At 43.5% G+C, this 23,649-nt stretch overlaps 2 protein-coding genes across 7 annotated transcripts in view; both read left to right on the forward strand.

Moving 5' to 3' along the window:
• CRACR2A (calcium release activated channel regulator 2A) overlaps window positions 1–13,265 on the forward strand; it is a 73,909-nt gene extending 60,644 nt beyond the window's left edge. For 5 of the 6 annotated variants that reach the window (XM_058190433.1, XM_058190432.1, XM_058190434.1 and 2 more), the window contains 3 exons: window positions 1,261–1,362; window positions 7,394–7,470; window positions 9,363–13,260. In XM_058190433.1, coding sequence (XP_058046416.1) covers window positions 1,261–1,362; window positions 7,394–7,470; window positions 9,363–9,453 — 270 coding nt within the window. In that variant the 3' untranslated portion in view covers window positions 9,454–13,260. Of the gene's footprint in view, window positions 1–1,260; window positions 1,363–7,393; window positions 7,471–9,362 lie in introns of all 6 variants that reach the window. The other variant, XM_058190436.1, reaches the window with a different exon arrangement.
• A 4,619-nt stretch (window positions 13,266–17,884) lies between these two features.
• The window catches only part of TSPAN9 (tetraspanin 9), a 160,127-nt gene continuing 154,362 nt past the window's right edge, over window positions 17,885–23,649 (forward strand). The window contains exon 1 of the mRNA XM_058189590.1: window positions 17,885–18,069. The gene's annotated coding sequence lies outside the window, so the exon portion shown is untranslated. The remainder of the gene's footprint in view (window positions 18,070–23,649) is intronic.

A 23,649-nucleotide genomic window follows, 5' to 3' on the forward strand; every position in this document is an offset into this window, starting at 1 on the left:
AGGAAATGGGGATTTTGCAGTATCCTTCCCCCAGGAATGGGGAGGAAATGGAGATTTTGCAGTATCCTTCCCCTGGATTGGGGAGGGAATGGGGATTTTGCAGTATCCTTCCCCTGGATTGGGGAGGGAATGGGGATTTTGCAGTATCCTTCCCCCAGGAATGGGGAGGGAATGGGGATTTTGCAGTATCCTTCCCCTGGATTGGGGAGGGAATGGGGATTTTGCAGTATCCTTCCCCCAGGAATGGGGAGGAAATGGGGATTTTGCAGTACCCTTTCCCTGGAATGGGGTGGAAATGGAGATTTTGCAATATCCTTCCCCCAAGAGTGGGGAGGAAATGGGTATTTTGCAGTATCCTTCCCCTGGATTGGGGAGGGAATGGGGAGTTTGCAGTATCCTTCCCCTGGGGTGGGGAGGGAATGGGGATTTTGCAACATCCTTCCCCTAGGAGTGGGGAGGGAATAGAGATTTTGCAGTATCCTTCCCCTGCCATGCCCACCAAGCCACACCCACAGAACCAGTAGTAAAAAAAAAATTGAATCTCACCACTGCCACCAAGCCACGTCCACAGAACCGGCAGGGAAACAAATTGAATCTCACCACTGTGTAGGATGCATCTCGTCCAGCTTTGCGTGTCCAAAAACATCCACGTAAAGAAAATTGCACAGCTGCCCAGGGTATATTTTAGTTGCTGGGATTGGAATTCCAAACCGTTTGATCCGGACCAGAATAGAACAAAAGGATTCTCTAACTAGAAAGAGAATCTATAAGAGGGAGAGAATCTATAAGCTGAAGAAGTTTTTTGAATCCAAATGATGGAACTACAATGCCTAGCTTTAAATTTTCCTCCGTAATTCAAAAGCTCCGTCTTTTCACAATATCATTCAGGGCTCGTTGGTGGAATGGTGCGGTGGCCTAGAGGTGGAGCTCCCGCCTCACGATCAAGGAGGCTGTGAGTTCGATCCTAGGTAAAGGCAGACATTTCTCTCTCTCTGGGCACAATGAGAACATATCCGCTGAACAGAACTCCGCATTGGCGACAGGAAGGGCATCCGGCCAGTAAACACTCGCTAGCTCCATTCAGTTGCCCAGACTCCACCCCGTGAGGGATTATGGGGCCGTTAAAAGATGATGATGATGATGATGATTCAGGACTTCTTGGCAGCCTAATAAATGCTTCCGTTTGTCAGTTTGTGGATTGCTTTCCTCATATATTTCCGCCGGAGAACTCTCTCTCCTTCAATTTTCCTTATTTCCTAGGAGGCAGCTGGAGAGAACATCCCGGTCCTTTTGGTCGGCAATAAAGTCGATAAGGAAAAAGAACGAGAGGTTCCTAAGAGATTGGGGGAACGTCTAGCCAAGGTACAGTAAGAAGAGATAATCTAGGCATAAAATAAATATTCCATTAGCACATAGCCCCGGAAACCACTTCTTAAGCAAATTTATTCAGTGAATCCCTTCCTTCTGTTATTGAGGTTAGGGATAGCCTTAGAAATATGGAACCCCACTGTTTCTGTGATTGTCATAAGTAAATATGCTTATTCTGCTACATCTTGTTTTTCCCGGTTGTAGGGGGGGAAAAAAATCCCTTGATTCGGTAGCTTGTTTCAACAAAAGCCTCGGGAGCCGTTTCATTATCTACTCACTGAGCTGTTAACTTCCTGATAAGGGAATTTGGATGCCTCTTTTCCTTCTTGTCTAGTTTGGAGCAGATTCTTGTGTTCCTAAAAGTCATTACAGGATAGAATAGAATAGAATAGAATAGAATAGAATAGAATAGAATAGAATAGAATAGAAAATATGGTGTATGGTATGGTATGGTATGGTATGGTATGGTATGGTATGGTATGGTATGGAATAGAATAGAATAGAATAGAATAGAATAGAATAGAATAGAATAGAATAGAATAGAATAGAATAGAATAGAATAGAATAGAAAATATGGTGTATGGTATGGTATGGTATGGTATGGAATAGAATAGAGTAGAATAGAATAGAATAGAATAGAATAGAATAGAATAGAATAGAATAGAATAGAATAGAATAGAATAGATGGAGTGGAGTGGAGTGGAACGGAACGGAACGGAACAGAACACAAGAGCACAAACGTGCCTACCGTTCCTGTCCTATTGTTTTTCTTTTTCTTCTTATATATATATGCTTATACTTCCTTATATTTCCTCATATATATGTTTATATACTGTATAATCTTTTTGTGTGATGCCTATATATATTGTTGTGACAAATAAATAAATAAATAAAAGAACAGAACAGAACAGAAAATATGGAATGGAATGGAATGGAATGGAATAGAATAGAATAGAATAGAATAGAATAGAATAGAATAGAATAGAATAGAATAGATGGAGTGGAGTGGAGTGGAGTGGAATGGAACGGAACGGAACGGAACGGAACGGAACAGAACAGAACAGAAAATACGGAATAGAATGGAATGGAATGGAGTGGAATAGAATAGAATAGGATAGGATAGGATAGGATAGGATAGAATAGAATAGGATAGGATAGGATAGAATAGTAAATATGGTATGGAATGGAGTGGAATGGAACGGAACGGAACGGAACAGAACAGAACAGAACAGGAATTGGAAGGGACCTTGGACCCTGCTCAAGCAGGAGGACCTATACTATTTCAGACAAATGGTTATCCAATATCTTCTTAAAAAACCTCCAGTGTGGGAGCATCCACAACGTCTGGAGGCCAAGCTGTTTCACTGGTAAATTGTTCTCATTGTTAGGAAGTTTCTCCTTAATTCCAGGTTGCTTCTCTCCATTAATTTCCATTCATTGTTTCTTGTCCTGCCTTCTGGTGCTTTGGAGAATAATTTGACCTCCTCTTCTTTGGGGCAGCCCCTCAAATATTGGAGTATTGCTATCATGTCCCCCTTACATCTTCTTTCCTCTAGACTGACCAAACCCAATTCCTGCAACCGTTCTTTATATATTTTAGTCTCCAGGCCTTTGATCCTCTTATTGGCTCTTGCTCTGTGTCGTGTCCCACTCCTCCGCTGTCGGCCGGGTCAGGGAAATCCGAATCAGGCTTGCCTCTGCAGCTCTGCCCCAAAGCCCTAGCAAAGTCCTCAGAGCAGGCAGGAGACCAGTAAGTGACTTCAGCAAGATAAGTTCGACTTTGCCTGACTCAGAGACTGCCAGAAAGCAGATCCTTTATATAGGCCATGGGGTGTGGCTCCATGACTCAGCACTCATTAAGGCCTGCCCCTCCCTTCCTTCTGTTGCCTCCGCCTATCCAGTCTTCTGATGCGAGGGTCACTCCAATCAGCAGCTGTTGGAAATAAACCTTCCTCAGGCTCACATGCTGTGGAGGAGGGGGAGGGGTCTAGCTGCTCCGTTTGCCTGGGCATGGAGCCAGGGCTGGGACCGGGAGGTGCCCCCTCCTCTGCAGCTTGTCTGGGCATGGAGCCAGGACTGGGGCCGGGAGGCATACATTCCTCCGTGTTCGGGAGCAGATAAGCAGACCCTGGCTGCGGTGAGAGCGGACAAGACACAACACTCTGCACTTTTTCCAAGGCTTCAACATATATATTTTTTGTAGGATGGTGACCAAAATTGGTTGCCGTATTCCAGGTCTGGCCTTACTAGAGTTTTATAAAGTGGTACTAGTACTTCACATGATCTTGATTCTACCGGTGGTCCTTGACTTACAACAATTCATTTAGTGGCTAAAGTTACAACAGCACTGAAGAAAAGTGACTGATAACCGAGTCTCACATTTATGACCATTACAGCATCTCCATGGTCACTGTTGTGACTCGTCCTCCCTCCTCTCCTCAGCCGGGCCCCTCCCGTCTCCAACCGGGCCTTTTATCAGACTCCGAGTCTGATAATGAAAATGAACGGCCTGTCATGACTCCAGCCCCCGGCCCTAGCCCCATGCCCGGAGAGGTTTCAAGGAGTGACAGGAGAAGTCCGATAAACCTCACTCATACAGTGTGTGTTCCTTTGGCTCAGCCTTCAGAGCAGGAAGCCAGCCAGGTGGTAGAATTACTCGGGCCTACTCCCTCTGACCCCTCCCTTTCCCAGACACTGACAGCAGATCCAGCTGAAGACAATTCATCGTGGGTGGACCCTCACTTCCAGAGATCTGAGAGGCGACGCCAGAAGAAGGAGGGGTAGGGCAGGCCTGGATAAATGCTGAGTCATGGAGCCACACCCCACAGCCTCTATAAAGGACCTGCTTTTGGCATTCCAACCTTGAGTCAAGCAAAGTCTTATCGAGTTTGCTGATACCGGACCCTATCGCTGAAGTCACAACTTGGACTCCTGCCTGCCCTGATAAACCTCGTAGGAACTTTGCAAGCTGCAGAGGCTTCGTTGCCAAGTTTGTTACGGACTTCCTTGACTCGTTCATCGGAGTGGGGGTGGGATATGACAGTCACGTGGTCAAAATTCAAGCACTTGGCAATGTATTGTGACAGTTGTAGCGTCCCCGAGGTCATGTGATTACCATTTGCGGATCTTCCCAACTGGCTTCTGACGAGCAGAGTCAACGGGAAAATGGAGACTCGCTTAAAGGCTCCATGCTTCACTTAATAACTGCAGCGCTCTGCCTAACCGTGGCAAAAAAAAAAAAAAGTGTGACTCACGTAACAACTGTCCTGTTTAGCAACGGAAATGCTGGCTTAATTGCGGTCGTGAGTCGAGGACCATCTGTACTGCACAAGTGCCAATGGAGATGGCCTTTTGTATGAATTCATATCTGTATTCATTAACGCCAAGTCGGGGACGATGGTTCCTGTTGTCCTGCCGGCACGCTCTGAAAGAGCGACGCAGTTCAGAGATTTCCCAGAAGTTCTTTCAAAGCGATCAGATCAGCATTTCACCTTCAGAAACGCATCCTCCATATCTCTTCCTTGGCTGGGTGAACGATAATCATGTTTTATTAACTTTGTTTTCTTCTCTCCTCCACTTCTTTTATCGGAGATGCGCAACTCCTTCCTTTTGAGCGGAGATTATCCTTCGGTTGCCATCCTGGGAGGCTTCCTCCATTATCACTCTTCAATCATATTTGCCTTGACTTAACAAGAATTCAAGGTCGTTTCCCGCACTCCGAGCATTAGCCTGCATACAAGGAGGCCCCGTGAATTTTTCTTTTTCTTTGAAAAAAAGGGTTTAAAAGAAACCCTCCATTGTAGCCACATCCTTACTTTCTCCTTCACGTTTTTCTTTTTTCCACGTTCCACTGACCCTTTATCAGGCTGATTTAGAATTCCTTTGCTGGCTGAGGAAGTCTGGGAGTTGAAATCCACAAGTCTTAAAGTTGCCAAGGTTGGAGACCCCTGGTATATATAAAACTATACAGTATATACAGTATTGTATTTATTGTGGTGCACTGCTTTGAGGCTGTCAAAATCAGCTGGTCTGCAGCTGTAGAGGAAGTCCAAATTATCTCTCAAAGTCCCCATATCAGAATAACAGAGTTGGAAGGGACCTTGGAGGTCTTCTAGTCCAACCCCTGCCAAGGCAGGAAACCCTACACCATTTCAGACAAATGGCTATCCAATATTTTCTTAAAAATTTCCAGTGTTGGAGCATTCACAACTTCTGCAGGCAAGTTGTTCCACTGATTAATTGTTCTAACTGTCAGGATATTTCTCCTTAGTTCTAAGTTGCTTCTCTCCTTGATTAGTTTCCACCCATTGCTTCTTGTTCTACCCTCAGGTGCTTTGGAGAATAGTTTGACTCCCTCTTCTTTGTGGCAGCATCTGAGATATTGGAACACTGCTATCATGTCTCCCCTAGTCCTTCTTTTTATTAAACTAGACATACCCAGTTCCTGCAACCGTTCTTCATATGTTTTAGCCTCCAGTCCCCTAATCCTCTTGGTTGTTCTTCTCTGCACTCTTTCTAGAGTCTCAGCATCTTTTTTACATCATGGCGACCAAAACTGAATGCAATATTCCAAGTGTGGCCTTACCAAGACATTATAAAGTGGCACTAACACTTCACGTGATCTTGATTCTATCCCTCTGTTTATGCAGTCCAGAACTGTGTTGGCTTTTTTGGCAGCTGCTGCACACTGCTGGCTCATATCTAAATGGTTTTCCACTAGGACTCCAAGATCCCTCTCACAGTTACTACTATTGAGCAAGGTACCACATATACGGTACCTGAATATGTGTATATCTTCGACAGGAAGGACATTGTAGCAGATGATTTTATGAATTATACTCAGGTCATGCCGAAGGCATCCATTGTTTCTTGTCCTGCTTTGGAGAATAGGCTGATCCTCTCTTCTTTGTGGCAACCCCTTAGATATTGGAGCACTGCTGTCATGTCATCCCTAGTCAAGTTACTTACATGTGCATCTCCAGCACAAGCAGTTGGCATTCACACACATGCTCTCTTTATCCTAACCATCCACAGAGGTCTTCATAAACCCAGAGAAATAGCTTCTGATGGGTTAGTCTCGTTTAAGAGCACGGAAGACGTATTTTAACATTTTTAAAGCACAAGCGTTGATGCTCTCTGGCATATTTATTTATTATTTATATCTCGAAGTCGTGCTATTTGCCAGAAGCAGCAACTTTTCAGGGTTGTTAATTTCCTTTGGATGAAATTTGTGGAATATAATTTAGGGAACGCGATAAGAATAGTTTCACATCCGTAGATTTGTGCTGAATTTGGAGATTACGGAGGCCTGTATTGGACAGAAGATAGAATAACAAGAGTTGGAAGGGACCTTGGAGGTCTTCTAGTCCAACCCTCTGCTCAAGCAGGAGACCCTGTACCATTCGAGACCACTGGCTGTCCAGTCTCTTCTTAAAAGCCTCCAGTGTTGGAGTGCTCACGATTTCTAAAGGCAAGTTGTTAAACTGATCAGTTCTTCTCACTGTTAGGAAATTTCTCCTTAGTTCTAAGTTGCTTCTCTTCTTGATTAGTTTCCATCCATTGTTTCTTTTCTTGCTTTCTGGTGTTTTGGAAAATAAGGCCCTCTACCATTCCAGACAAGTGGTTGTAGAATTTCTTCTTAAAAGCCTCCAGTGATAAGAGCACCCAAAACATCCGGAGGCAAGCAGTTCCACCGATTAATTGTTCTGTCAAGTTACTTATAGTGAAGTCACATTTATTCTCCAAACAGAATGCTACTTCAAGAGTTCTCGAGCAACACAGAAGGAAAAAAATGGGAAGTGGGATTTGAAGAAGAGAAATCTGTAACTCCTCTAATGGTCTTGTCAATCTAGTTCTACCCTACAGAGTTGTTAGAGAATTAATTCACTGGCTGCATCTTCCACGTTTGAATTTTAGGACCCATGTGGTGTCTTTCTTCTGGTTCCTTTGTCTTTGCCAGAAAACTACTATTAGGAATCTTTTAATTTTAGACAATCTCTCCCCCTCCCCCTCTGCTCTGTTCTAGGATTACAGTATAATTTTTTACGAATGCAGTGCCTTGACGGGTGAGAACACCAAAGCATCTATATTGCACTTGGCCAGGTAAGAAAAAGAGGACTTGAGTCAAGTAAGTGCCAGAAAGTGATAGAAGGACAATCTTTCTCTATCTATCTATCTATCTATCTATCTATCTATCTATCTATCTATCTATCTATCTATCTATCTATCTATCATCTATCTATCTATCTATCTATCTATCTATCTATCTATCTATCTATCTATCTATCTATCTACCTATCTATCTATCTATGTCTATCATCTATATCTACTTACCCATCCATCCATCCATCCATCCATCCATCCATTCTATCTCATATCTCTCTCTCTCTCTCTCTGCCTGCCTACCTACCTACCTACCTTGTCTGTCTGTCTGTCTGTCTGTCTATCTATCTATCTATCTATCTATCTATCTATCTATCTATCTATCTATCTATCTATCTATCTATCTATCTATGTCTATCATCTATATCTACCTACCTACCTACCCATCCACCCACCCATCTATTCTATCTCATCTCTCTCTCTGTCTACCTACCTACCTGCCTACCTACCTTATCTGTCTGTCTATCTATCTATCTATCTATCTATCTATCTATCTATCTATCTATCTATCTATCTATCTATCTATCTATCTATCTATCTATCTATCTATCTATCTATCTAATCTACCTACCTACCTACCCATCCACCCACCCATCTATTCTATCTCATCTCTCTCTCTGTCTACCTACCTACCTGCCTACCTACCTTATCTGTCTGTCTGTCTATCTATCTATCTATCTATCTATCTATCTATCTATCTATCTATCTATCTATCTATCTATCTATCTATCTATATCTACCTACCTACCTACCCATCCACCCACCCATCTATTCTATCTCATCTCTCTCTCTGTCTACCTACCTACCTGCCTACCTACCTTATCTATCTATCTATCTATCTATCTATCTATCTATCTATCTATCTATCTATCTACCTACCTACCTACCTACCTATTTATCTATATCTATCATCTATATCTACCTACCCATCCATCCATCCATCCATCCATCCATCCATCTATTCTATCTCATCTCTCTCTCTCTCTCTCTCTGTCTGCCTGCCTACCTACCTAACCTTATCTGTCTGTCTGTGTCTGTCTGTGTATCTATCTAACTAACTATCTATCTCTCTCTCTCTCTCTCTCTCTCTCTATCTACCTACCCATCCATCCATCCATCCATTCTATCTCATCTCTGTCTGCCTGCCTACCTACCTATCTTATCTGTCTGCTGTGTCTGTCTGTCTGTCTGTCTGTCTGTCTGTCTATCTATCTATCTATCTATCTATCTATCTATCTATCTATCTATCTATCTATCTATCTATCTATCTATCTATCTATTTACCTACCTACCTACCTACCTACCTACCTACCTACCTACCTACCTACCTACCCACCTACCTACCTACCTATGTTGCAGACTGAGCTTTCAGTACAGCAGTAAACGATTCATTTTAATGTCCAGTTGGGATGGATCCGTAGCACACGTAGTGAAGGTCTTTCCCTCATTTTCTACTTTTAACGCCCTCATTCATGATTAATTGGTGAAATGGTTTCTCTCAGAGGGCTGTGGCGTTCGTGGGAAACCTGTCTCTGAACCATCACAAGCCCCAATCTTTGATTGGGAGCTGCCTGGCGTTGACTGAACGATAAGCAGCCGTATAAATGTTTTAACGTGAATAAAATAAATAATGAATAAAGGGGCCTCGTGGTGTTTCTGCATCGGGGACGCTCCGTTTCCCAAGTTTAAAATGCTGGAGAGAAGCAAGGTCTCCCCCCATCTTTCCATGTTTTCACGTTGCTGCGGGAAACGAGAATAGAATAAATGGTCCACCTTGGGGAAAACAACAACAACAACAACAATTCCCCTCCATCTGCTTTTGTCTCACATAGGATTTTAAAAGAGCAGGAAGACAACGTGAAAGAGAAAACTATTCAGCTGCAGCAACAGCCTAAAAAAACAACTTGCTGTTCCAGGCAATAACAAAGCTCACGTAGAACTCCCTTTAATAAATAAACACACAATCATTTTCATCTTCCCTACACTACAGAGTCCTGGATTATATCGTCAGGCATTGTTTATGGCTTTTACAGGACCGCAAGTCGTTTTGCCTCTAGTTCGATGGAAATTTTAGAACGGAGTACAGAAACGACACAGCTGGAAGGGACCTTGGAGGTCTTCTAGTCCAACCCGCCTACTGAAGACAGGAGACCTTATTTCCATTCCGGATAAATGACTGTTCAATCTCTTCTTAAAAATCTCCAGTGATGGAGCAGTCACAATTTCTGGAGGCAAGCCGTTCCTCTGGTTAATTGTTCCGTCAGGAAATTTCTCCTTAGTTCCAGGTTGCTTCTCTCCTTGATTACAGTAGCGGCCAAAATTGTGGGAACCTTTTGGGAAAAGTGTATTTTCTAAAACTAGCTAATAACATCACTTTTTTTTTGGGACTAGTACCGTAAAATTATATATCAATGGAAAGATAATTTAATCAAGGATGTAATGCAATCACTTTTATGAAGGAAGGAATGGCAGTTACAGTATAAAGAAGAAAAGTGAAACACGTAGAAAAAACGAGATATACAAAAATTATCGCCATGTCAGTGAATACTTAGTTGGGTAACCTTTAGCATGAATTACGGCCTTACAACGTCTTCCCATGGAGTGAACCAAGTCTTTTAGTTCTGCAGCTGTTATCAGGTGAAACCAAGATTGAATGATGGCTTCTATTAACTGGGTTTTATTGCTGGGTCGCTTCTGACTAACAAGTTTCTTTAGTAGGATCCATAGATTTTAAATTGGGTTAAGGTCTGGGCTATTCCAGCAGCGGAATAGGATTATCTTGAAACTCAAAAAAATAAAATAAATGATGTTATTAGCCATCAAACTTCAAAAATACATTTTCCTCAAAAGGTTTCCACAATTTTGGCCACTACTGTAGTTTCTATTCATTGCTTCTTATCCTGCCCTCAGGTGCTTTGGAGAATAGCTTGACTCCCTCTTCTTTGTGGCAACCCATGAGATATTGGAACACTGCTATCATGTCACCCCTAGTCCTTCTTTTCATTAAACTAGACATACCTAACTGTTCTTCATATGTTTTAGCCTCCAGTCCCCTGATCATCTTTGCTGCTCTTCTCTGTTACAAAATCTTGGGATGCAAATATGGAAGATGATTTGTTGTATCTGCGCCCCCCGAGCCAGGCCTCCTGCCAGAAAGTGACTTGGAAAGTGACGGGGAAGGGCCGTCAGGACTTACCTCGGGAGCACCGGCTTCCCTGGCTCAGCTCCAGGAGCCAGAGGCAGGCCAGGTGGAAGAGATAACGAGGCCTCCGTCCCCTGACTCTTTCCCCCCCCAGGCCATGCCTCCAGACCCAGCTGATGGCAATCAGGCCTGGCTGGACCCTAGGTTTCGTAGGCAGGAGAGGTGGGAACAACAGAAGCAGGGGTGGGGCAGGCCTAGGAAGTGCTGAGTCATGGAGCCACACCCCACAGGATATAAAGGCAGCAAGAGCTGCTGTGCCTCTTCATAGCAGGCAAATTAACTGCTTAGCTAAGAGCTGAAGTACTGTTTGTTCCTGGGTGACTCATCGGCGTCAAGGGAGATAACAGAGACACTTGGCAGATGCTCGCTTGTTTGCTGCCAGAGCTGATAGTGCCGGCTAATTAAGCCATCGCTCGGACAGAGGCGAGGGGGGACAGAACACAATTGCTAATTAATTGTACTAAAAACAATTGCTTCAAGAGAAGGAGGGATCGGGAGTATATGGCTGCAGCCTGGCTTCCCTTCCCCTTCCCATTGACCTGAATTCATACATTTGTAAACTCACCCACCACCAAACTGTGTAATTAACTATGACTTGGAAAGCAGAGACGCCTCAACCAGCAATCTGTCATCTCTTTTTCCCATCATAAATATTCAGGGAAAAATACGTGAGGACATCCAGATTCCTCTGGCCTTTTAACCTGCAGATTGTATGAGAACAGAATAAAAGAGTTGGAAGGGACCTTGGAGGTCTTCTAGTCCAGGGGTCTCCAACCTTGGTCCCTTTAAGACTTGTGGACTTCAACTCCCAGAGTTCTAGACAACTGGAGGCTCAGCTTGCTGGATGGCCGGAGGGCCGCTGTCAGATAATTTAGTGGATTCTTAACCCTGAGCAGGAAGAATGATTAAATATCCACTAGATCTTTTATTCAAACCTATCCATTCAATATGGGATGCAGCGGTTCAGTGGCTAAGACACTGAGCTTGTCAATCAGAAAGGTCGGCACTTCGAATCCCTAGTGCCATGTAATGGGGTGAGCTCCTGTTACTTGTCCCAGCTTCGGCTAACCTAGCAGTTCGAAAGCACGTAAAAAATGCAAGTAGAATAATAGGGACCACCTTTGGTGGGAAGGTAACAGCGTTCCGTGCGCCTTTGGTGTTGAGTCATGCCAGCCATATGACCACAGAGACATCTTCGGACAGCGCTGGCTTTGAAATGGAGATGAGCACCGCCCTCTAGAGTCAGGAACAACTAGCACATATGTGCAAGTCCATTATCTTTACCATTATCTATTCAATGACCAAAGCAACAAGGCTGTTTCATTGAGTTCGCATCTGGAGCCAAATTGAAACAGATACCATTTCTAAGTGGACACATGGATAAATCAAGTATAGTTGAACCATTCCTTACGGCTCAAGGCAGGGTTCTTCTGAAGGAACTTCGGGACTCCCTCTTTGAGAAAGTTAAGCATTATCTCCTCATGTAATAAAGAACAGGCTTTTAAACTGGATCAACTAGATTCAAAAGCCACCTAGACAGGAATCAAGGCAGGTAGTTGTCCATATTCCAAGGCTGCAGTAACTGAAAATGATCCTTCAAATTTCAGTAGTGAAATCCCAATTTTTTTACTACTACGGTTCTGTGCGCGTGGCTTGAGGGAGCGTGGCAGGGGAAGGATACTGCAAAATCCCCATTCCTTCCCCACTCTTGAGGCCAGCCAGAGGTGATATTTGTCGGTTCTCCAAACTGCTCAACATTACCGCTACCGGTTCTCCAGAACCTGTCAGAACTTGCTGGATTTCACCCCTGCTTCAAAATCAGAGGAGATGCCACTTGGTGCGAACCAATCTCTGTGCGAACTCAACATCCAGGTCAGCATAATGAAGATTCTCAGTCGTCCAGAGAAAATTGTCTGAAAGTTGAATTTAAAAAAAAAAATTAGGCCAGTAGCAATGATTCAGACAACTTTAGACAACTTTCATCCAGATCAGCAGGGAGATGAATAAATTTAATCTGAAAACGCAAGTAGATTATTACCCCAAGTTAGCAGTTATGATGTTAACAACTCCAGATCTAGCTAGAAGAACCAAACAAACTGGAAAGTGATTTGTGGATGGTGGATGTAGAGAGTAACACATTCACCATCCATCAGGATAATTACTTTATAATTTGGGAAGGTAACAAATGCTGTTTGGGCTTGAAGGGATAGTTTGGTGATGCTGATTGGTGCAATCGATTGTTCTTGTAATTTTTTAATGTATATTTATGATTTTATACAAGCTGCCTGGAATGTGTCAAATCAGGCAGGACATAACTTATGTAAAAAAATAAAAATAAATCAATGCTCTGAGTGGGCTTAGCTGATTATTTGATGGATTCTGTCCCGTTTCTGGTTTATACACTCACACAGACAGTTGCTGTGGTGAATTAGCAGCTTTCCCGAAGTCGAGGAGATAACAGCAGATAAGGAATGCAATCCAAAACAGTCTCTAAGCAACACCTGCTTTGGTGGAGTGGTTTTGCTTTTAACAGGAGCGTACAGAATAGTCAAAATCCAGTCCAAAGCTCTGAGAGTCAGGTCAAGGTTGTGAGACAATCCAGAGGTCACAATTTCATGAGCAGAATCTATACAAATGTCACACAAGAGCTGGAGATCAGAGAGTTGATTCCAACAAAGGCTACAGGGAAGCGGAAAAGTTGCCAGGCAACTCACCATGGCCAAATTCGCTGTGGCCAACTCAACACGGGTCAACTCGCTGTGGGACAATTCAAGAGTTCAATTTAATTATTTAAAAGTCATCAAACAAGTGTTTTGACTTTTGTCATTCAAGTTTCATTTTGTCGCTCCTTCTGGCATCCTTTCTTCGTTATTCCACTGTTTTGTCGATATTAGTGTAACTCTTCTCCCGCGGCGGGTTGGCCATGGCAAGTTGGCCGCAGCTAGTTGGCTGTGGCGAGCTGGTCATGGGTCAAGAAAAACACAGCAGACTAATGAGGCCAGAGATCACAGGAAGAGCCTCCCGCTTGGATAACCACACATTTCAGTGACCCTGGTATAACTGCCACCCCAAAGAATTAAACCTTTCCTTTCCTGGATCTAATATCAGGGCCCAGCAAGTACATCTAAGTTAGCAATCTCCTTGTTCCCCAGCTTGGTTGATGCAAACCATCTTCCCCTTATATGAATAGGGCACATCCTTGCTTCTTCCATGCTCCTTTCATCAGGCCCACATTAGATGTTTTCACGTGGCTCCTCGAGACTTGGGAACTGGGCATCTGACCTAGTCACTGTGGGAAATTGTGGGAACAATTTCAGTTGTGCTATCAGTCTTTACTTTCTTTAGTAGTCATGGCTTGATGGCTTAGGTAGAGTGGGATTCACATACTGTAGCAACCGGTTCACCCAGCGCCGGAAATGTGAGAGTGTGCACAAGAGCATGTGTGCAGCGTCACAAAACATGGCAATTCGCTTGGGGCAAAACTCCCTGAACACGTGTCTCACTTAGCAACGTAAATGTTAGGCTCAATCGTGGTTGTTAAGAGAACCTGCCCTTTTTCCTGCTCTGAGTCTTTAGAGCAGGGGTGAAATGCTCCCGGTTTGGACCGGATCGCCCGTTCCGGTAGAGATGGAGGCGGGTGGTTTGGAGAACCGGTAGCAAAAATCTCTGCCCCACCACCATGCCCAACTGAGCCACATGATCATCAGAGGTTTTTTGTTTTTTTTTACTTTTAAAAGCATTTTTTCTTCGGCCGAAAAAATTATTTTAAAAGTTAAAAAAAAAAAGCCTCTGATGATCGCGCAACTCAACTTGGATCGTCAGAGCCTTTTAAAAGCATTTTTTTCTACAGCCTCTTTGGCCGAAGAGGTTGTAAAAAAATGCTTTTAAAAGGCTCCAATGATCCTAGCTGAGTTGCCTGATTGTCAGAGGCTTTTAAAAGCATTTTTTACAACCTCTTTGGCCAAAGAGGCTGTAGAAACAAATGCTTTCAAAAGGCTCCTCTGACGATCCCAGCTGATTTTCCTGATTGCCAGAGGCTTTTTTTTTTCTTTTACAGGCAAAAAAAAAAAAAAAGCAAAAAAAAAGCTGAAGAGGTTGTAGAAAAAATGCTTTTAAAAGTAAAAAAAAAATGGCCACGCCCACCCAGTCACATTACCCCCCCCACCAAGCCACGCCCACAGAAGCGCTCGTAACACATTTTATATTTCACCACTGCTTTAGAGCTCCCATATACAGGCAGCCGTCAACTTAATTGACCATAATTTGAGCCTGGAATAATATGCTCGTAAATTGTGTCGGTTGTTAAACGGCTCATTATTTGACGTTGCCCAATTTTAACATCTTTTCCTGCGGTGGTGGTTATGTAAATACCACCGTTGCTAAGCAAACACCGCAGTCATTAAGCAAACCCAGCGGGCGGATTGTTATTATTATTTGCTGCCAGAAACCAGAATTAAGCACCGGTTCCCAGCAAAACAAGGGAAGAAATGTAGAATCCTATTAAACGCAGCCCGTAGTGGGATCACGTGGCCATAAAGCGAAGAAGGGGCAGCCATCAGAATTTTGAAACTGGGACATAAAATAGTTCGGGGGTGGGGGCAGGGGGGAGGTTTGTCATAACTTTGGACGGTTGCTAAGCAGCAGGTCATAACTCAAGGACTAGCTATATATGTGGCTTTCCCCCTCAAATGAGCACCCAAAGTAGTTATTAGCAATTGCCGGGGAACCACGATGCGCCACGAAGCAAAATCCTCTCTTGAGTGAAATAAAAATTTGGCCTCGGGAACCGGATCCCGCCCTTTTTTGGCGGGAACGGAATCACCTCAGCAAACGGGGCATCTCTTTTTTTTTTTTTTTTTGAGGACTTTCAGCTTTGCAAACCCTCGAATTTCATCCTGTCAATTTCTGCCCGTTTGCCCAAGCTTTCAAGACGATTTTATACTCCATTTCTGCTTTCTAGAGCATGAGTGATTTATTTAACTTAAGAGCAGGCTTGTATCCCGAGGAAGGCTGGGCTAGAAGGAGCAAAAAAAACACCAAAAAACCAACAACCCCACAAATTAAATTGCTGGAGAAAATCCGCAGAAAATGGGAATATGCTGCTGATACCACTCAGATGAATGGAGGGAAAACTTAAAAGAAGCAACGGATGGAAACTGAACAAAGAGAGAAGCAATCTAGAACGAAGGGGAAACTTCCTGATAGTGAGGACAATTAACCAGTGGAACAACTTGCCACCAGAAGTTGTGAATGTTCCATCACTGGAGGCTTTTAAGAGGAGACTGGAGGAGTCATTAGTCTGGAATAGTATAGGGTCTCCTGCTTGAGCAGGGGGTTGGACTAGAAGACCTCCAAAGGTCCCTTCCATGATTCTGTTATTCTAAAGCGAAAGAACAGAATGCCAAAGCTGGTCTGCTGCTAAATATTAGGAAGAAAAATTAAGGCTACCAGGGCTAACGTGCAGGAAAGTTGTTACAGGTAGTCTTCGACTTACGACCACAATTGAGCCCAAGATTTATGTTGCTGAGTGAGACATTTGTCAAGTGAGTTTTTGTCCCGTTTTACGACTTTTCTTGCCACGTTTGTTCAGTGAATCCCCGCAACTGATAAAGTGAGACATGAACTTTCGTTGCATACCGCTCTCAAAGGGTCACCACCTCCAACCTACACTACACGAACTTGACAAAATAAATAAATGCAAAATTATGTGTTTGCCTGTCTGTCTGTCTGTCTATCTACCTACCTACCTACCTCTATCCATCATCTATATCTATCTACCAAGTATCATCTCTATCTAATCCATCATTTATATCTATCATCTATCATCTCTAACAATCTATCCATCACCTATCTCTATCTATCTATCTATCTATCTATCTATCTATCTATCTATCTATCTATCTATCTATCTATCTATCTATCTATCTATCTATCTATCTATCTCTATCTATCCATCATCTCTCTCTCTCTCATCTATGTCTGTCTGTCTGTCTATATCTCTATCCATCATCTCTCTCTCTATCATCTATCTATCTATCTATCTATCTATCTATCTATCTATCTATCTATCTATCCATCTATCCATCTATCATCTCTATCTCTATCTATCATTCTATCTCTACCTATCATCTCTATCTATCATCTATATCTATCTATTCTATCTATCTATCTATCTATCATCTATATCTGTTTATCTATCTATCTCTATCCATCATCTCTCTCTCTCATCTATCTCTCTCTCTCTATCCATCATCTCTATCATCTCATCTATCTATCTATCTATCATCTATCTATCTATCTATCTATCTATCTATCTATCTATCTATCTATCTATCCATCTATCCATCTATCATCTCTATCTCTATCTATCATCTATCTAATCTATCTAATCTCTCTATCATCTAACTATCTATCTATCATCTTATCTATCTATCTATCTATCTATCTATCTATCATCTATATCTGTTTATCTATCTATCTCTATCCATCATCTCTCTCTCTCTCATCTATCTGTCTGTCTGTCTATATCTCTATCCATCATCTCTATCATCTATCTATCTATCTATCTATCTATCTATCTATCTATCTATCTATCTATCTATCTATCTATCTATCTATCCATCTATCCATCCATCATCTCTATCTCTATCTCTCTATCATCTATCTAATCTATCTAATCTCTCTATCATCTAATTATCTATCTAAGATACGACACAGAGAAACAGAGAAACAATAGTCTCGTTTGGACAGTCTAGATTGCCTTAACAACCGGGTTACTCAATTTAACGGCAGGGATTCGCTTCACCAAGGTGGCCAGAAAAGTCGTACAACGGGGCAAAACCCATAGTTTCGCTCAGCAACATAAACGTGTGTGTGTGTGGGGGGGTCGGTTGGGAGTCGTAAGTTGAGGACTACTCTTTTTCTTCTTGCATCGCGGCGACCCAAAATCGTCCACTCGGGCAGGCACGGAAAGTCCGCAGACGGAGCCCAGACAAGCGATCCATTCATCGATCCATCGAGCCAGCGGAGGAGCCCCTTTTAGGAGCCCGGGAAGGAAGCAAGAAGGCAGCCAGGCCAGGGACTCAAAAGCCCGGAGCTGGGAGGCGCCGAGCCCTCCCTGCCGCGCAGCTGGGTTGGCTCTTGGGGCAGCACCGCCCGGCCTCCGCCTCCGCCTCCGTCCCTCCCCGCCTGGCCGTCCCGGCGCCGCCTGCCTGCCTGCTTGCCTGCCTGCCCCGTCCCGGTTTCCGCTGCCAGCCGAGCCGAGCCGTGCCGTGCCGTGCCGTGCCAAGCGAGCAGACCCGGCTACCCGGGCCGCGGTGCCTCCGTCCGGCAAGGCGGTAAGTGCCCTCATCGCCCTGCATGGCCGGAGGGCAGCCAGGCCGAAGAAGCGAGCTGGAGCGAGGGTTACGGCCGGGGCGGTGGAGAGGTTCGGTCCCGGGTTGGGGGGCTCCGGAGGGCTGGGGTCGGATGGGACGGGGGGAAGGAAGGAAGGCGGCGCGGGGCGGGAAGGCTCTGGGATGGGGGGTGGTAGGGCAAAGAGCCCCCCCCTGTCTCCCGTCGCCCGCCAACCTTTGCAACTTCGGGCCGGGGGTCTCCTGCCAGCGCGATCCTCAGTGGGTGCTATGGGGTGGGGACCGGGGGGACGGACGGGAGACGGATGGAGGGGGGAAGGCTGAGTCTCCATCCCGAAAGGCGGGCCCGAGAGTGGGCTTAGTAGTGGAATGGGCTGCCCCCCTCCGGCCGCTCTTGCTCCGAAGTGCCAGGCGGGAGGAGCTTGCGTTTGGCCAAACTTCGGTCCGGTTTGGTTAACTCGCGACTTGGGCTCCTTCCAGGCGCTCTCGCGGCGCCTGGAAGACTCTCAGTCGCTCTCTCTCTCTCTCTCCTTCCCTCCCTCTCTCCCTCTCTCCCTCCTATCTACCGTTCTATCATTCTATCATCTATCTATTGTTCTCTCTCCCTCCCTCCCTCTTTCCTTCTCCCTCTCCCTCATATCTATCATTCTATCATTCTATCTGTCATCTGGCTATTGTTCTATCTATCTAATGTTCTCTCTCTCTCCCACTCTCTCTCCATCTCTCCCTCCTTCACTCCCCTCCCTCCCTCCTTCCCTCTCTCTCCCTCTCTTTCCTATTGTTCTATCATCTCTCTATTCTATCTATATAATGTTCTGTCTCTCCCTCCCCCTTCCCCTCTCTCTGTCCCCCTCTCTCCTATCTATCGTTCTATCATCTATCTATTCTATCTAATATTCTCTCTCCCTCCCTCTCTCCCTTCCCTCTTCCCTCTCTCTCCCTCTCTCTCCTATCTATCATTCTATCATCTATCTATTCTATCTATATAATGTTCTCTCTCTCTCCCCCTCCCTCTCCCCCTCTCTCCTTCTCTCTTCCCCCTCTTCTATCTACCGTTCTATCGTTCTATCATCTATCTATTCTAACTAATATTCTCTCTCCCTCTCTCTCTCTCCCCTTCCTTCTCTCTCTCCCTCTCCCTCTCTCTCCCCCTCTCACCTATCAATTGTTCTACCATTCTATCATCTATCTATTATTCTATGTATCTAATGTTTTTTATCCATCCATCCATCCATCCATCCATCCATCCATCCATCCATCCATCCATCCATCCAATGTTCTATCTATCTATCTATCTATCTATCTATCTATCTATCTATCTATCTATCTATCTATCTATCTATCTATCTATCGTTCTGTCTATTGTTCTATCTATCGTTCTATCTATCTATCATTCTATCTAATCTATCTAATCTATCCATTTATTGGCAGCTTCCCTGATAGAAAAAAAAAGGGACCGAGCAAGAGGGGAGGGGACAATTTATCTCTGTGTGGAAATACTTCGAGGTCTTATTTCTTATTTCTCGTGTGAACAGTGATTGAGGCTGTTGCATGGAGGAGGGCGAACTGTGGAGGGCAAGTCCCGGTACTTCGGAGCAGTTCTGAAAGGAGAAAAGTGCAAGTCAGAAATGGCATTGTGTTGTGTCTGCGCCCCCCGAGCTGGGCCCCCTGCCAGAAAGTGACTCGGAAAGTGAGGGGGAAGGGCCATCAGGACTTACCTCTGGAGCACCGGCTTCCCTGGCTCAGCTCTAGGAGCCAGAGGAAGGCCAGGTGGAGGAGATAACGAGGCCTCCGTCCCCTGACTCTTTCCCCCCCAGGCCACGCCTCCAGACCTGGCTGATGGCAATCAGGCCTGGCTGGACCCTAGGTTTCGTACGCCGACATGCACGCATGCGCAGCAGAGACCCAAAAACTAGCTGGCTGGCGGGAGGCGGGGCATCCCAACACCGGCAGCGCGGCAAGAGGTAAGATCTTTTTCTTTCGTGAACTTCTGTTTCATCGTTTGCAAAGAAACAGAAGCTCATGAAAAAACCGCCACGGAGATCTGACCTGGGCTGGTGGTGCATGTGCCAGCAGAAAGGGCTCTGCGTGCCAGCTCTGGCACGCCTGCCATAGGTTCGCCATCACGGCCCTATACTATACCATTTCAGACAAACGGTTGTCCATCTCTTTTTAAAAACCTCACCGCTGAAGCACCCACAACGTCTAGAGCAGTGGTCACCAATTGGTGGTCTGTGGACCACCGGTGGTCCGCGAGAAAATTTTGGTGGTCCACAGAAAAATTATTTGCATTTTCTATATTGCACTAAATACTGTTTATCTTTTTAAAAAAACTTTTTAAAAAACTCATACTAGTGGTCCGCAGGAAGGAAGGGTTAACTTGTTCTCCAAAGCACCAGAAGGCAGGACAAGAAGCAATGGGTGGAAAGTAATCAAGAAGAGAAGGAACCTAGAATTAAGGAGAAATTTCCTGATGGTGAGAACAATTCATCAGCAGAATGGCTTGTCTCCAGGGGTTGTGGGTGCTCCCATCACTGGAGGTTTTCAAAAAGAGACCGGACAAGTTGGAATGGTGTAAAGTCGGGACTGCTCGGTAACCACTCCTGAAGGGAAAGGGTAAGGAAAGAGGAGTAAAGAAGGAAGAAAGTAGGTAGGCAGGTAGGTGGGTGGGTAGGAAAGAAGGGAGGGAGAAGAAAGGATAGGAGGAGAAGAAGAAGGAGAAGATAGAGGGTTAGAAAGGATGGTAGTGAGAAGTGGGAAAGAGGAGGGGAAGTAGGAGAGCGAGGAGAAGGATGGTGGGGAAAGTCGAAGAAGGATGAGAAGGGTAGAAAGGATTAAGGGAGGGAGTGGCAGTCGAGCAGCCCTGATGGAGTATAACTTGAGTATAGGATCGATTGTTGGATAAGTGATTGTATTGTACACTGGTCAAATTGTGGGAATTATTATGGAAAATAAAAAAATTTTGCTCTGAAAAAAAAGAAAAAAAAAGAGACTGGACAACCATTTGACCAAAGGATTGATTAAGACAGGAGTCCCCAACCACTACCGTAGTAGGCCGTGAGCTCTTTGCAATCAAGTCACGGAAACGGTGGCCGAGCGTTGAGTCATGCCCAGTTTTATGGCCTTCTCTGCTGTGGTTGTTAAGTGAATCACTGCCGTTGTTAAATAAACTATGCAGCTGTTACTATAGCTAGCTTCATTGGTTTTGCTCAGAAATACATGCCAATTGCAAGTGCCTCAATTTTGATCAGACGATGGGATGGCTGCAATGGCTGTAAGGGTGAGGAATGGTGGTAAACCAGCTTTTTCAGTGTTTCTATAATTTGAATGGTCACTAAATGAATACTGTAGTAAGTAGAGGACTACCTATTTTCTCAGTAATTTCTTAGTTCCTGCCTAACTCCTGCTTCAACCTTTCCCTTTTAATAAAACATCTCTCCTTTGTAAGCAGCATTCATATCTGTTATTCTGTTGTTCCGTTGTTCCGTTATTCTGTTATTCTGTTATTCTATTATTGTTATTTTTTTATTTTGTTATTCTGTTACTTCATTATTCTATTATTCTATCATTCTGTTATTCTGTTATTGTTACTCTGTTATTCTGTTACTCCATTATTCTATTATTCTGTTATTCTATTATTCTGTTATTCTGTTATTCCGTTATTGTTACTCTGTTATTCTGTTACTCCATTATTCTGTTATTCTATTATTCTTTTATTCTGTTATTGAAACTCTGTTATTCTGTTATTCCATTATTTTGTTATTCCATTATTCTGTTATTTTTTTATTCTGTTATTCTTTTATTCCATTATTCTGTTATTCTATTTTTCTTACTCCATTGTTCTATTATTCTGTTATTCTTTTATTCTGTTATTCTGTTACTTCATTATTCTATTATTCTGTTATTTTATTATTTTATTATTCTATCATTCTATTATTGTTACTCTGTTATTCTGTTACTCCGTTATTCTATTCTGTTATTCTGTTACGAAATGAAGGGCGCGTAGCTCTCACTCTAAAACTACAGTATTCATTTAGGGACTGTTCAAAGTTACAGAGGCACTGAAAAAGTGACTTGTGACCGTTTTTCACACTTACGACCGTTGGAGTGTCCCTATGGCCATGTGATCAAAATTCAGACGCTCGGCCACTGGCATGTATTGATGGCGGTGGCCGTGTCCTGGGTGTCTCATGTGATCGATCCCCTTTTGTGACCTTCAGACAAGTAAAGTCAAAGATTCACTTAACAGCCATGTTACTAGCTTAATGATGGCAGTGATTCACTTAACAACTGTGGCAGGAAAGATCATCAAACGGGGCAAAGCTCAACAACGGTCATGCTTAGCAACAGAAATCTTGGACCCAATTGTGGCCGTAATTCGAGGACTACCTGTACCAGGTATTTCTTTTTTTATTATAATTATAAAAGTTTTTATTTTTTTCCATAACAACAACAACAAACCCTCCCCCCCCCACATTCTCATCAAACAATTACAATGTGCTGAAGGGGTGTTTACATACCTTCTTGTGCAATCTCCACTTAAACATCTCTTTCATATACATATATTGTCTTTTCTAACACATCTTTCCTTCTAACCAATGGTAAAATAAATCCCATATTTCATAATATTGCTTATCGTCTTGATCTCTAATTTCAAATGTCAATTTACTCATCTCTGCACATTCCATCATCTTCCTAATTATTTCGTCTTGCAAAGGTAATTTCTCATTTTTTCCAGTTTTTAGCAAACATAATCCTGGCTGCTGTAATAATATTCACAATCAAATATATTACATCTCTAGTATATATCTCAGGAATAATTCCCAACAGAAAGACTTCTGGCTTAAAATCTATATGTTTTTTAATCATTTTCTCCAACCACGTGTCTATTTTATCCAATATCTTTTTGCTTCAACGTATGTCCACCATATATGGTAATATGATCCAGGTATCTGATGACACTTCCAGCATTTTTCAGATTTATCCTTGAACGTTCTGGCAATTCTTGTCGGGGTAGATGCCACCTGTAGAACATCTTATACAAATTCTCTGTACCAGGTATTTCTTATGCTACCTGCCATCCGGCTGCCATGGATTGATTCCTCTGTCTGGAACCGTCCCCTGGATGGGAGAGGCTGTTTTGCCTCCTCCGTTCTTGGGCTTCCGTCACATGGCGTGGCCACTAGACCGAAGCGCAGGAGGCCTACGGAAATTTAATCATTGACTGCGCTTTCTGCCCTGTCCTTTTTTTAGTTCAATGACTCGTTTCCTCTTTCAGAATTGTAACTCAAGTATTTCTGGAAGTTAAAAAACAAAAACACAAAAAAACACTAAATTAAAAAAAATGCAGCAGTCTTAAACAGAGCTAAACTGAATTTAAATGTGGGGCATTCGAGAGATATTTTCTATCTTTATTTTATTTATTTATTTTTATTTGTCACAACAATATATATAAGCATCACACAAAAGATTATATAGTATATAAACATATATATGAGGAAATATAAGGAGGTATAAGCATATATATATATATATATATATATGAAGAAAAAAAAGAAAAGAAAG

This window comes from Ahaetulla prasina, chromosome 7 (genome assembly GCF_028640845.1).
Source record: "Ahaetulla prasina isolate Xishuangbanna chromosome 7, ASM2864084v1, whole genome shotgun sequence".
Classification (NCBI taxonomy): Eukaryota; Metazoa; Chordata; class Lepidosauria; order Squamata; family Colubridae; genus Ahaetulla; species Ahaetulla prasina.